We start from the raw sequence: 14,326 nt of genomic DNA, 5'->3' as shown, positions 1-14,326 counted from the left end.
AAGATTATATTTAATTCATGCACAATCAAGGATATGTTGCTTCTCTCCCATACATTAAACGGAATGGTGTGTATTTGGTTGTGGTGTGGACCTTAGACCTCAAAGAAAACAGTGTAGCATCCAGATAGACATTCCGTTGACTAATTTTTTGAGGGCTCTACATGTAGACAATAAAGCCCCCCCCCCAAAATATTGACAGTGTTTTAAAAGCTATTGAAATGTTACATGGCATCTTCGAAAACGTTAGAGCACTTTCGCAAATATGTGATGTCTTGCTAATCGAGCAGATATTTAAAGTTTACACAGCACCACTCTCGCATGAAAATATCTTAAAAGTTTATTTTGTGACCCAGAAAGAGTAATATTTCAAACTCCGCCCCTCTGTGTTCCTCCGCCACTGCCTCGTTTGAGTTTTGGACGAAATGCATTCTGGGATATTGCATTTTGTCATTTCGAGCTGATTGGAGACCAAAACCGCCAATCAGATTTTTTTTTTTTGCATCCAAGTCTGTGATTGGTTGGTTTTGTGGCACAAATATAACGGTGTACAGAAAGAGTTGAACGCACACAGGCAGAAATGTTGAGCGTGCAAGCAACACATTGCGAGCGAGTGCAAATGCACAAACTGAGCGAGAGGGGCTGCTATTGTGTGTGTGTGTGGATAATAGCAAACACTGAAATACGTTTTTTGTACGTAGCAATGAATTTTGTTCACTCAAATTTAGCTTTTCTTCGCTCAAAATAAATTTCTCCTTAAAATGCAACACTTTGCAACACAAATTTTTTTTATATGCGCTCAATTTTTTTCTACGTGTGCTCAGAATAGAGGCACAAAAATAACGCATTAGTCCCATGGCTTCTTCTTTTGTTTTTATCACTTTTGTGGGGATCCAGAAATTCTTTTATTGCTGCCATATAACCTGCATTATTATAATTGCATTAATAACATTCTTTACAGTATTATTCCATTTATAATATTTTTACAGTATTAAGAAGAACTACTAAAAAACATAGAATTATAAAATCAGAAAGGCACCTAATGTAGCAGGGTTGAGACGACAAAATAGTTAATTAACACACTTTATTAACAACCGATGATTAAAATGACCAGACTCCCTACCACGATGCTACCCTAAAACAATCATAGCTTGATAAAAAAACAAACCAAAAAAACCCTAAACAAAATAGTGGAGACCGGCCACTTGAGGCGGCAACCTACAGGGAGGAGTACCCAAGGGTGCCACCAATTACTCACCCATGTAATTTACACTAAACTCTAAAGCATCAGGGAGGGGACTCCACCTCACATACCCAGCCCCTCAACAAGCGGCCGCACCTCCGTTAAAGCAATAAAACAAAGCATAAAACGTTAAACAAATTAGTAAAAGAGATCTACATAAAACAAATACACCCCAAGTTACTGTTCTCTAGAAAAGCATCACATAACAAATAAAACAGCATATGACAAGACAGCAGCAGTATAGCACAATCCTGCAACAAAAGAGGGAAACAGTCGTCAAGGTCCACCCTACTACATGCCACATTATGATAAACGCAAGAGTCCCACTTACCACTCTCTAAAGGGCAATACTTATACTGAGTAGCTTCCCTGGAGAGATCTACAGCGCTTAGCTGCCTAATGCTCTCGGCCACCTTGGATGGACAAGACTGCCAAATGCCGCCATCTGGTAGTGAATCGCAGCTTTCTTATAAGCCCAGTAATTGTTAACTGGGAAGGTGTGGATGTTAGTGGTGCGTTCGTGGACATCACGTAAGATCCTACCCCAGAATCTACTTGGACAAACTGCCTGAAATGCATTGAGAGAAACATTTCAGGGATTTTGAGTCATTCTGCACTCCAGATGGGTTAATTGGGTTACAAATTTTAATCAGATTAATCATGATGATGGATTAATCCGTGTTGACGCGTTAATTTAGACAGCACTAATAAAAATAGATCTCTATTTCCTCACTCTAAAAATGTTTTGTTGGCTCAACTCTTTAAGTTACAAACGTTGCATATTATTAAGTAAATCCAGCAAGTAAATTTTAGGTTTGGCTAACACAACTGCTTTAACAAACCAGCATGATTTACTTTGACCTCCAAACACATAATTAAGTTTAAGCAACCTAACATTAATTTAGATTTTCCTAAAATATCAAGTTGAAAAATTACATTAGTAATTAGTAAAAAATGACATTACTCTAACTCATTTTTTACATATATTTTACTCTATCCTATCCTGCAAATGGTGTCAAGTTTCTAAAGTAACTTTTCTAAAATCACACATAGCTATTTCATTTATTCCAACTGATTAAATAGTTTATTGCAAAAATTTTTCCAAGTAATGCAATTCCGTGTCATACAACATAAATCAAAGAGCAGCCCTTTAACTGTACTTCAGTAGAATCCCTCCACAAACGACCTCAGTAAGAAAGAAAATGTAGAATGTTTATTACCTGGACAAGGTCTGTTTAGTGAATCAGAAGCCAAAACATACCAATTCACTCCATTTTCTTTACTCCACAATGGTGTCTTCAAATTCCGATTGACTGAACACACCAGGCAATCAACATTGTGTAGAGTCTTGATAGCTGGGAAACAAGCAGAGCAATGGGGCCTGATGATCAACTTTGAGAACCACTATAAAGATTTGTAAATGTATATTAAATAAAACAGTCAATAAACTATGAAGTCTTCCAAATCACAATAATTTTAAATCATGCCCTTCTAAAATACCTCAGAAAACAAACATTACAACGTAAGGCAATTGGTTTTGCAAATCTGCTTATTATTAAGCATTAACTTTAACCTATCAACTTGGTAAATATCGCAGAATAATAAAAAAAAAAAAGACAAAACGTTTTAATGTTCAACAACGCAACAAAGGTAACGTATATAAGCCCCATCATTAAGGAACACGCTTTGGGCACACCAAGGTCTTCCAGGACAGTTGTTCCTTCAATCACAATTTTAGGGTGGAAGAAATGCTGCTGTATGTCTGGTGACTACATTCTTTACCACTTCTTCTGGGAACTGTTCCTCACTATCCTGCCAAGTAGGTTAAAAGGGCACATGTCGGGTTTTTTTTTTTTTTTGTACCATTTAAAAATAAAACAAAAAAGTGAGACTTACCTACCAGCTGTTCTCTGAAGAGATCCTCCTCTTTTTTTTTTTTTTTCAGATACACCATCAGGCAACGGATTGCGACCTCTCTCTTTGTTTCCATCGAACTCTGTAGAATAAAAAAGAAAACAGTTTACTAGGCGAAAAGTCTAAAATTGTAAACTTATGGGACTTGCAGTGTGTCCACTGTGCAGTGTGTGCAGTCTGGTCCAGTTTTTAAGAAGGTTGTTTCCAAGTTAACAGTGGTGATCCTTTAGAATTCATTATTCAGCTGTGAAAAAAGAAGAAGAAGGACACAATTAAATAGTAAAAAATGTTAATATAATACACAATGTCACCTGAGCAATGGCGGTACATTAGCTAATATCCAATACACTGCTGTAATTTTTCGCTTTTTTTTCTTGAGATGCCAAGCGGATTACACACTTCAAACTCATCCACATACAAAATGAGGGAAATGGCTGGACTCTCTCCTGATAACAATTTATTGTACCCTGACAAGTGACAAATTTTAATTATAAGTGGAAAAACTGACAATGTACTCTCTTATTTGTGAAGCACGTTTGCTAGCTAAAAGTAATGGCTAGCTAACCTTTTTTTAAAAAACAAAAACAAAAAACAACAACTCTACTCTGCTAAATTATGATTAAAACTATCAAATTTTAGGTCTTTAAAGATGACCTTACCTGAAGCCAAGTGTACAAATATAACTTGTAATTCATCTATTTAGAATTCAGTGCTTTGTTATCTTACCCAACACAGTTTCGGGAAAACACACCTCAACTCCCACAAAGTGAGAAGAATGCTTCTTGTGCCCGTGATGATACAAACATATGCTACGGGGTTGCCCTGTGCTGCATGCATGGTCTCATACAAACCTATGGCTAACCAAAGTAAACACCAGAGTGACAGATGTAAGTAATTACAGAAAAAAATACATTGCCTTTTACTTTTGTAGAGTAACAACTCAAATAACAGGCTAAGTTTCAATGTGCATCATGTAGCTGCCATTGTCAGACTAAGCTTACACAGTAAACTTATATACTGTAGATGCTGACGTACTGCAACTTACAACACGTGCAGTTGTTCAGGTGTTGTGGCAAAAACAAAACCAAAAGAAACCCTTTAACCACTTTTAACCCCTGACTTTGACACGTCTTTTTATGTGATATCTCCTGGTGATTAATAAATTAACAGGATTTACTTTGATGAGTTTCTGTTCAGGCTCAAATCGGTTAAAGGGTCTCAGTGATGAAATACTAATAATAACTCCCCAAAAGTATCGAGTCTGTTTTGAAAATGTAAGGAGTAGAAAGTTCAGATATCTGTTTAAAATTGTAGGGAGTAAAAGTAAAAAGGAGTCACAAAAAAGTACTGAAATCCAGATACCAGAAAATTGTACTTAATTATTTACTGCCCGACTCTGGAGATGAGGAGAGGTTTTTATTAGTCGTTGATGTTAAAGTGTTAGAATTGTCATCAGTTACTATGAATCTATGTAATCAATATACACTAATAATGTAACATTACACAGTATTAACCTGAATGAATTTTGCCTCCTGAGGGTTACAGCTGTGAATGATGTCATCAATGGGCATTTTTTTGTGTTTTTATTTGTGTGTCCTCAGTTTCCCAGCATGCCCTGGGTGTGGTGGTGGAGGTGAATGAGGGGGAAAGATCTGTCCTGCTGCCCTGTCAGTACTTTGGGTTTATACCTGAGAATCCCACAGTGATGTGGACTCGCAGTGATCTCCATCCCAAATCTGTCCATGTGAGACAAGACGAAACAGACGATCTCAGAGGACAAAACCAGCGTTACAGCGGGCGCACATCAATGAGACCTGATGCTCTGGACACTGGAGACTTCAGCCTCACTCTGACAAAACCAACAAAGACTGACAGCAGCATCTACACCTGCTCCATCAGTGATGGGAGAGAAGAACGGAGACTGAGAGATATCCAGCTGCAGGTCAAAGGTCAGCCACAAACACCTTGTGTACAGGTCAAAGATCCTTCACAGATATTGAGCTTTAATCCTAGAAACTGAAGCAAAAATTGATCATTGAGATTTTTCATCCAGTTAGTCCTGATGTAAATATTACGCTCATGTTAGGAACCACTCAAATATGTGTGCGTATCAGTGTGATGTGTAAATCAGAGTGTAGCTAGTAACTGTAGTATCCTTAAGGGTAGGTTTTTTAAATTTAAGATTTAACACATTACATTTATCAAAGATTGTCTACGACAGCTGGTTGCTGACATGAATACCTCAAATATGTTATCCTACACCAGATCAGATGTTAGAAGTTATACACACTACAGAAGAGGACAAATTATTAGCCCGCCTATGAAAGTCAAAGGAGCTTGCAAAGAAAAGTGTCTGGACTTCTTTAAGTTGCTTGAAGACGTTTCACCTCTCATCCGAGAAGCTTCTTCAGTTCTAAGGTCAAATGGTGGAGAGTCCCAGATATAAACCTAGTGGGAGTATCCCCCCACAGAGGGACAAAAGGACCCCCTGATGATCCTCTAATCGCCTGAGCCAAGGTGTGAAACTGGGCGTGGGCTCCAATCAGCCAGAGTTTCGGGTGTGTTAATTGTGAAACCTGGCCCCACCTTATCATGCGAATTCCTGAGGTCAGATGGCCCAGGATGTGAGTGGGCGAAAGAGTGACCTTTGACCTTTAGATGCAGATGGACTGCTGAGCAGCTCAGCAGTCCATCTGCATCTTAAGGATAAAGGTCACTCTTTCGAGGATGCCAATGTTCACATTTTGGACAGAGAGGACAGATGGTTTGAAAGAGGAGTGAAAGAAGCCATCTATGTCCACTGTGAGCGACCATCTTTGAACAGAGGCGGGGTTTACGACACCAACTCTCTGCCATCTATAATCCAGTTTTGAGATCCCTTCCCAGACGCCTTAACGCCCACTCACATCCTGGGCCATCTGACCTCAGGAATTCGCATGATAAGGTGGGGCCAGGTTTCACAATTAACACACCCGAAACTCTGGCTGATTGTGACCCACACCCAGTTTCACACCTTGGCTCAGGCTATTAGAGGATCATCAGGGGTCCTTTTGTCCCTCTGTGGGGGGTCACTCCCACTAGGTTTATATCTGGGACTCTCCACCATTTGACCTTAGAACTGAAGAAGCTTCTCAGATGAGAGGTGAAACATCTTCAAGCAACTTAAAGAAGTCCAGACGCTTTTCTTTGCAAGCTCCTTTGACTACGATGACCTGGATGACTGAGAACCTTCACAGACACCCGCCTATGAAAGTTCATTTTATAAAAACTTATTTACCAGGTGTCGTTAAAGACAGGAAGGCATTTTTAACAAAGCTGTTTCAAACCCTCTAGTTTTGTTTTTCATCATTATATGAGTTTACTTTGCACACAAAAAGTTATTAACCAAAAAATAAAAATTACCACATGAACAGATTTTTTCTCAAGTCCAGACTGATTTATTTTGTCTTTGGCCCGGTGTTTTCTGAGTGAAAACTCAAACCCTTGAGTATCAATACCTGGAGTTTTGATACTTGCCATCTTGATTTTCTCAAGATAGCGCCTGTGTGGATTTATTTGGATTCTGCTTGTAAATTTGTCCTCAATGTTGTTGCTCCTTTAAGTTTCAGACAGTGCATGCCCAAGGCTAGTCTTTGACTAACTGATTCTACCCGAGCCATTAGAAAAGAATGTAGAAGATGTGAAAGACGGTGGAAAAAGGAGACGCTGTATGTTTGTCTGGAAAGTTTATCAGAGAGCAGTAAAGGCCGCCAAGCACTCTTATTTTTCTCAACTTATTGCTGCTAGCTTGCATAACATGCATCATGTTTTGTATAACACTATAAATTCTGTACTTAATATTGAAGCCTATGTTCTTTTGCAGTCTTCTGATGTTACGTGCAATCACTTTATTAATTTTTCTGTGGACAAGGTTTCTAGCTTGAGACCTCCGACTCTATCTATTGCTCACCTGGCCATGCATGTTTCTTGCTCAAGTCTGTTTTCTGCTTTTCTACCAATTGCTCTACTTGATTTAGAGACAGTTGTGTTAAATGCGGTGGCACAATTTTTAATTGGTAGAAGGAAATTTGAGCACATCAGTCTTGGCCTCTCTACATTGGCTTCCCATCAAATTTAGGATCCGTTTTAAATCTGTTTTCTTTTATTGGGTTTTAAATCTTTAAATGGTCTGGCTCCTGTTTATTTGTCTGATCTGCTGTCCCCACTCGTTCGCTTTTGTCAACTTCGGTTGCTTTCAGTCCCTAAGTTGCGGCTGAAACTTAACCCTGATGGGGTTTAAGCTCTTGGGGGTGTCTGTGGTTCCCGAGCGCTGGGGCTACGAGAAAAGAAGGCCGGGGAAATGCAATAGGAGTACCCCCATCGCAGGGGGAAGCGTAATACCCCCAAGCGACAGGCTCATCGTAGTGGCGGCATTGTCGGAGGGAGAGGGACAAGGAACGCGAGAGGGGTAGTGGAGTACCCCAAACTGATAAGAGTGGAGATTGGCGGTACTAAGGCTGCGGCTTTTTTTGAGGGATTCTGCGGGCACTAGGCGCGTGACTTTCCCTACATGCGGTTATTTGCTAGCACGTAACAGAAAAGGGAGGCTATGTCATGCACTGGACCGTGGCAGTGGAAGTATAAGATCGAGGTAGGAGGTGCAGCGGCGACACCGAGGACACGGCCGCCACGACGGGCCACGTTTCACTATCAAGGATTGGAGAGCAGCAATGTCACTCAAGACCTTCCAGGTCTACTCGAGCACCTTGCGTTTCAACAACCGAGAGGCCAGATAAGCCAGGCGGTGTCGCGACCCCGAGGAGCGCGGCTACCACAAACTGGCCCCTATCAGAGCCATTTGGGACGAGTGGTGCGCGAGACTGCCTTGCATGTACCGGCCAAGCCCCGAGGTCACCGTAGACGTGCTGCTTCTCACCCCTTGCTCTTGGTACTTTTCTGGGTACCGGGATGACCAAAATGATTACGACGACGAGCTCAAAAGGTGAAGGCTCTTCCTTGAGCGGTTAGGCAAAGCCCTTGCGCTCCCCGCGATTGAGGCCAGGGCGATCGCCCCAGTGCTCGCCCAGCCCGCCGCCGCTGCAACCAGGTGCCCCGAGGGGTCACGTGACACCCCACCGACAAAGCGTGGCATGTGTATCGCAGGAGCAAGGACATCAAGGCCAAGACCCGGTGCCACCTGCACATGTGCTCCAGATACGCGATCACCAACTGCCCCAGCTGCGCTTTGCTTGGGGGTCCCCTCGGGCCGCGACGCCCGCACGCCATCAGCGCCACAGAAACCCCACGGAAGCACAAGGGTTAACATAAGTCCAATAAGTAGCCGAGATGCTGTTCGATCGGTGGCATTGTCTCAGACGTATCATGCTTGACACGCTTGTCGTGTATTACAGATGGCAGGTATGCAGTCGCTTGATTCGTCAGGGTCGTGTGGTTTGGCAATACAGAGAGTGGCTATAGTGAGTCTGCCGGTCAGTGGTGTTGTTTTCTTATGCAAAGTACCAAATGTTCCTTACGGCAATACGTCGAATCCCAGCTTGCGATGTTCAGACGTAAGCTCAGCGAACCAACTGGTAATCTGTTCCAGCAAGCTGGACGGATTTTTGCGTCCCGCGAAACACAGTTCGCCTATGTATATATGATATTCTTTTCCACCAATTTGTAGGATGTTTCTCGTCAGGATACTTGGCACTAATATGTCACATGGTCCGCGTGAACACATCTTTCCAAGACCCTCCTAGTGTTATCTACATCCATACTTTTTCGCGTATAGAGGCTGACACACACATAGACAGGATTCTTGGTCTGGACCTTGCGTCTCGGACCTCGCATCTGAGTTACACAGCACACTTCTTCATGGCATGGAACATTATGTGTAGTGTAGCAATACACTAAGACACATAATAAGACACAAATAAAGAAGCGCATGAAGAATAACATGGAATGATCTGTACCTTTTATGCAACTTAATAAAATTACACATTTTGTGCTTTTTAACTAAGTTGCTCTGTGAACACAAAGCTAGGCCTAACACACAATGTTGCGGGGCTGTGTATGTTTAATTAGAAAATTACATTTGGTCGGGGGTCCGGTGGGTTTTTTGGTCGGGAACTGTGCGCTCAGTCGGGGGGAATTCGTGAGATTATATAAAGACGTGATCTGACAGTTGCTCGTAGAAGCCGGATGTTGTATTGACAATGTACTCCTTGAATGCAGCTGTGCGAGCGCTAACCTTTGCGCTGTGTTTCTTGTGCCGGTCCTCTAGTCAAAGCGCAATTAAACAAAACAGCAGTTACAGAGAGCGCTGTGATCGGGTGAATGGCAGATGCTATCACATTACCAGGCATTTTAGACAGTCCGACATCTGTGTTTTACAAAGACAGACTGCGTATCTCACCCACCAACCATTTGTACAGTGTAACACCCGTGAGATCGGGGTACCAAGTTACTATCCGCTTCCTCAGCTGCAGTGACGAAGGGCAATACATGTTAGGGGGGGAGCTTTTCACAGTTTTCGCCAAACCTGAACACTTGAACACTGGGGTGTATATTATACCATAGTAACCCGTCTACGTGGCGTGTAATGGAGATATGGAATCACACGATGAGTCAAACAGAAATCCCGGCGGGTTGTTGTTCAAAAGTCCAAGCCGCCACAATGCCTGAAGGTCATGGAGCTGACAAATGTAGAATGTGTATATACAAACGAAGAGGGGCAGATGATCAGACATGCTCGCAAACGACGAGGTCTGTTCAATCGAACAGAAGCGAAACTTCTACCACCGAGTGTATGTACAGTAGTTCGTGAACATAGCTCAAGAGTCCGCGGATGTTTGTCGCTATTGTAAAAAAATTATAATGATATGTCATGTGCTCTACTCTATAGCCTTGCCTACTTTACAGTTCTTGGAACCCATCAACACCAGTGTTCACTTGATAGACATATCACCACACAGTAAGGGCACAACAATGTTAGCAGTTTTTTTTTTTTTTCAAAGTGTGTTACATATGTCCTAACACTTTTGTTTTTCTTTTAATTTGCAGTTGACAGGCTGAAAAATGCGATGGAAGAGTACAAGAGTACGATAAAAGAGCTCAGTGGCTGTTCAAAAGCTACTGTCGCCGTTGGAGGGCTTATTGCGACGTTGATTGTGATCGTTCTAGGGTTTATGTATATATGATCGCCACTTGGCTTGTATGTGTTTATGTCAAGTGTGGAAATAAAAGAAAATATATCATTGCTTACATGGCTTTTATTAGTGCCACTTTATTAAAACTTTTATTAAATGTGGAGTTGTAATTATTTTTATACATAAATTTAAAATGCGCTCATAAAGAGTTGGCGCTCAGTCCTCTTAAGGTCCTAAGCTTCGTCTGGCGTGAATGTCCAGACGATATATTGTGTAAGGTGACTTAGAGCGCAAGAAGGCCAATGCAAGCACGCTTACAGACACAAATAAGTTCTAGGTCAGAAGTGAGAGATACATTTAGCTTGTAACTGCATTTGTGCTTGCATAGCAACTGTTGATGCAGGACGTGTTAAAGATAAGCATGAAAAGAACAAGTCAACGAGAAACATCTGGAGGGTGAGACGGTTGAAACAAACAGCCATGTATGGTAAAAAGGTTGCAGATAATGGAAACTTGTCTAACTGTCATTAACTGTAACTGATGCATATTATCTGCTTTGCTGACGCAAGAAGGGGCTAAACCCTGACATATCAAAACCATTTTGAAGCTTTTTAGCGGAGATCTACGCTGATGATGCTCCCCATGCGTGTGTTCAATAAAATCATTGTTTGACTGAACTCATCTGGACCAGTGTCAATGGAAAATTGTACTTCGTAGTCAGTATAATCTTTTAATGATATAAGTTTGCATATGGTAGAATACTGCATGTAATCATTTGTGTTTAGAAGTATATAGCTGGTGGCATATTGAAAGAATGTCTCATCCTAGGAGGTCTGTAACATTCCAGGGTGTTCTGGCATTCACCCCCACATCCTACGAGCATGGGAGAGGTCGTACCTTGTCTTATTGTTTTACGGTAGGATTAACGTAGCTATGTCAGTTTTAGTCTAAGTGCCTTTTTTACATATAGATGAACTGTTGGACTTTCCAGACCAGCAGGTTAAGGGAAGTCATTTATGGGGTCACACTCTGACACACACACACACACACACACACACACCAATGTAAGGAACAAACGCTCACTGGAGTTTATAAATAAAGACCAGGGCAGTCCTCAGTGCGAGTCTCAGTTCTGGAGGCTGCCCTTGCTAGCAAGAAATTCTGTGTTTCTCTTCTCTGATTCTCTACTGAAGAAGTATTTTAGAATATATCTCTTAACAACCAGTTTTTGTTTGTTTTCATCCTCAATATAAAAGAATCGGGACACAAGGCACACCTTACCGTTTTTTGTTGTGTGTGTCTTGCATTGTCTGTACGTATTACTATTTACTCCTGTGCATGTCCCTACCTGTATAACATATAAGCTGTGTCAATAAAAGAAGTCAACCACATGAGATAGAGTGATGAATCTGTTTTATTTGTCAACAACCCAAACCCATAATATATATGGGGGCATGATGAACATTAAAGGTACAAATGATTAGAATGTGAAAAAGGATCACACAGCATTTCACTTAGTGGATTTGATGCCAGCGTAATGTTTCACACGATCGATGGTATCTGGAGTCACATGGGAAATCCATATCCACTGGTTGTCATTCAATAACATGCGGGCAGTGAGTCTATCCTCGGGCTGCAGCTTCAGCAGTTTGAACACAATTCGGCTGACGTGTTCACACCACATCACATTGGGCATTACAGTTATAAGATTACGGTTGCAGTCATGATCATCAACTTCATCTGGATCTAGAACCCGTTTGATGAGTTCAACCGTAGCAATGTCCGGATCGAAAAAGCTTAGCGTCTGACATCAACATAACTCTGACATCACTGATCAATAATCAAAGAACACACAGATCAAACTGATTGATCAGCCATCAGAGGAGTCGGATCAATGGAGCTGCTTCTGTTCCTGATGTCCCCTGTTTGATCCTGGACCTGAACTCTCCCTGCAGAGACAAGACAGTCAGACAAGGACAAACAACAACAATAGACCAAAAACAAGAGTGGAGCTGCAAATAAGGCCGAGAGGAACGCTGCAGAAAACTGTTCATGTGTGAATTCATCACTTCATAGATTTCTTTGAGCACTAAAATCAGAGCTGCTTCTATTTCTAATATGACAGCTGTACATTAGAGCTGCAACACTTTAAATGTGAGCCATAAAAACATGATACTCTACAAGTGCATTCAGCTCTGACACTGTCACATCATGAAGGAGACGTGGAAATCACTTTGTTACACAAATCAAAGTCAAATCAATTCCATGTACTAATGAGAAGTGAAAGGATTGAAGGGTGGAGCAGGAAAAGCTTGTAGAACTGGGGGATCATATATAGATAGGACCGTGGGGTGTGTTTGGAGGTGTGGGGCCGCTCCTGAAATTCAGATACTTTATCTCCAATAATACTGAGAGCCAGGAGAAAGGACAAGAAACGATTCATTCATCTGAGTCTTAATTGTCACATCTGAGAAGTGACAATTATTTCTGCATGTATGACCTGACACTAATTTGACCCCCTCACACCAGGTCAACGAACCACAGCTGTATACTCTTCTCTACTACATCTAACTAGAAGCAGCTATCTGTCTAATGTACAGCATGATACAGACAAACAAGAACATCTCATGTATTGCACTCATACGCAGAACACGGGAGACTTAATGCAGTAAGTCAAAGAATATAGTTTAAATGTTTGCAAAGCAGGGAAACACAATTATATACATCACCAGTACATCAGTCACACGCTCACTTACACCACTGGAGCCGGAGATTAAATACATCATTACTTAAAGAACAAGACTTCATTAATTATTTCAAAAAAGGAATGGGCAACATATTTAGATAACAATGGCCCACCATGGGAAGCTGGAAAGGCTAACATAATATCTTATTGTTCACATAAGACAAAGGAGGGAAAAAGGCTTGTATTAGAACTGAACAAGACATTCGATCATTAGACTCTGCCTGTGATGCCTCACCAACAACAAGCTAAACCAACAAACTAAAACTAGAATGAAATAATTCACAAGCGAACAGTTTCTGATGCAAAAGCTGCGTTTGGAGAACCTTGAACATGGTAATAAATCTGGAAAATTTCCCCCCAAAACCACTTAAATCTAAATAAGGAAAAAACGCTTCCACTGGGAAGATTCCTCATGATCAACAATAAATACATAAAGATGTTAAAGATTGTTATGAAGCTTTATACTCATCACAGATTAATCCAACTAATGTACCATTTTCTGGATTCACCTCATTCAGTGTCTGAATTCTGAAACAGCCCCAGGTCCACATGGTTTTCCAGCCATTTTACATTTTGGCCTACACTGGCACCTTCTTTTTTCAAGATGGTAATTCAGATTTACAATAATCACACACTATCTCCAAACATGATCTCTGCCATCATTAGTCTGCTTCTTAAACCAGCCCAAGATCCTACGCTTCCATCCAGCTACTGCCCAACCTCACTCACAAATGTAAGCCTTAAAATACTTTGCACTTGCCCAAAGATTATAAAAAAATCTCTCCATTCATAATCCATCCTGACCGAAGATGTAGAGTTCCTCTGAGATAGACACCTGAGAATAACTTTAAAAACTCTACAAAAACCAAAACACAGTGGTGATCTACAACTACCACATTCTTTACACTACTTCTTATCCAACAAAGTGCTGTGTTTCAGAATGGATTAAACCTATTAGACTGGTCATGGCTGGACCAAGAACAAGCACTCTGTGGAAAAGTACAAATCTGTAATCTGCTTGTTAGGCATCATAACTGCTTTAAAAGCCTCAATATAAACACCCGGAGAGAATGATTAAAAGTAACAGTCTTAACGTATCCCATTTAAATTTTGAATAATCCAGTAATGTCAGAAAAATGAGCCTTACACACTCAAACACATGCACGTACTCCACAGACAACTCTGCTGATAACTATATACATGCTATTCAGATAAAACTGAGGTAATTGTACTCGGTCCTAAAACTCTTGGTTTGTAACCAGATACTTAGTCTGGAGGCGTCATGTTGGCCTCCAGTAA

At 41.1% G+C, this 14,326-nt stretch overlaps 1 protein-coding gene and 1 pseudogene across 2 annotated transcripts in view; one reads left to right on the top strand and one right to left on the bottom strand.

The window, feature by feature from the left end:
* The window catches only part of LOC146712616 (uncharacterized), a 15,361-nt gene extending 3,686 nt beyond the window's left edge, over positions 1–11,675 (top strand). Inside the window, exons 1-4 of one of the 2 annotated variants that reach the window (XM_085452227.1) lie at positions 3,858–4,041; positions 4,756–5,103; positions 10,038–10,106; positions 10,196–11,675. In XM_085452227.1, the coding sequence (XP_085308353.1) occupies positions 3,930–4,041; positions 4,756–5,103; positions 10,038–10,106; positions 10,196–10,332 (666 nt within the window). In that variant the 5' untranslated portion in view covers positions 3,858–3,929 and the 3' untranslated portion in view covers positions 10,333–11,675. Of the gene's footprint in view, positions 1–3,857; positions 4,042–4,755; positions 5,104–10,037; positions 10,107–10,195 lie in introns of those variants that run through there. The other variant, XM_085452228.1, reaches the window with a different exon arrangement.
* Positions 1–14,326, bottom strand: part of LOC146712615 (uncharacterized) — a 39,936-nt pseudogene that overhangs the window by 18,541 nt on the left and 7,069 nt on the right.

Source organism: Copadichromis virginalis, linkage group LG3 (assembly GCF_057382275.1).
Source record: "Copadichromis virginalis isolate Kocher_CV1m ecotype Utaka linkage group LG3, C_Virginalis_male_GT1.1, whole genome shotgun sequence".
NCBI classification, from domain to species: domain Eukaryota; kingdom Metazoa; phylum Chordata; class Actinopteri; order Cichliformes; family Cichlidae; genus Copadichromis; species Copadichromis virginalis.
Note: the sequence above shows the minus strand (reverse complement) of the source record. Positions and strands in the feature narration are given on the sequence as shown.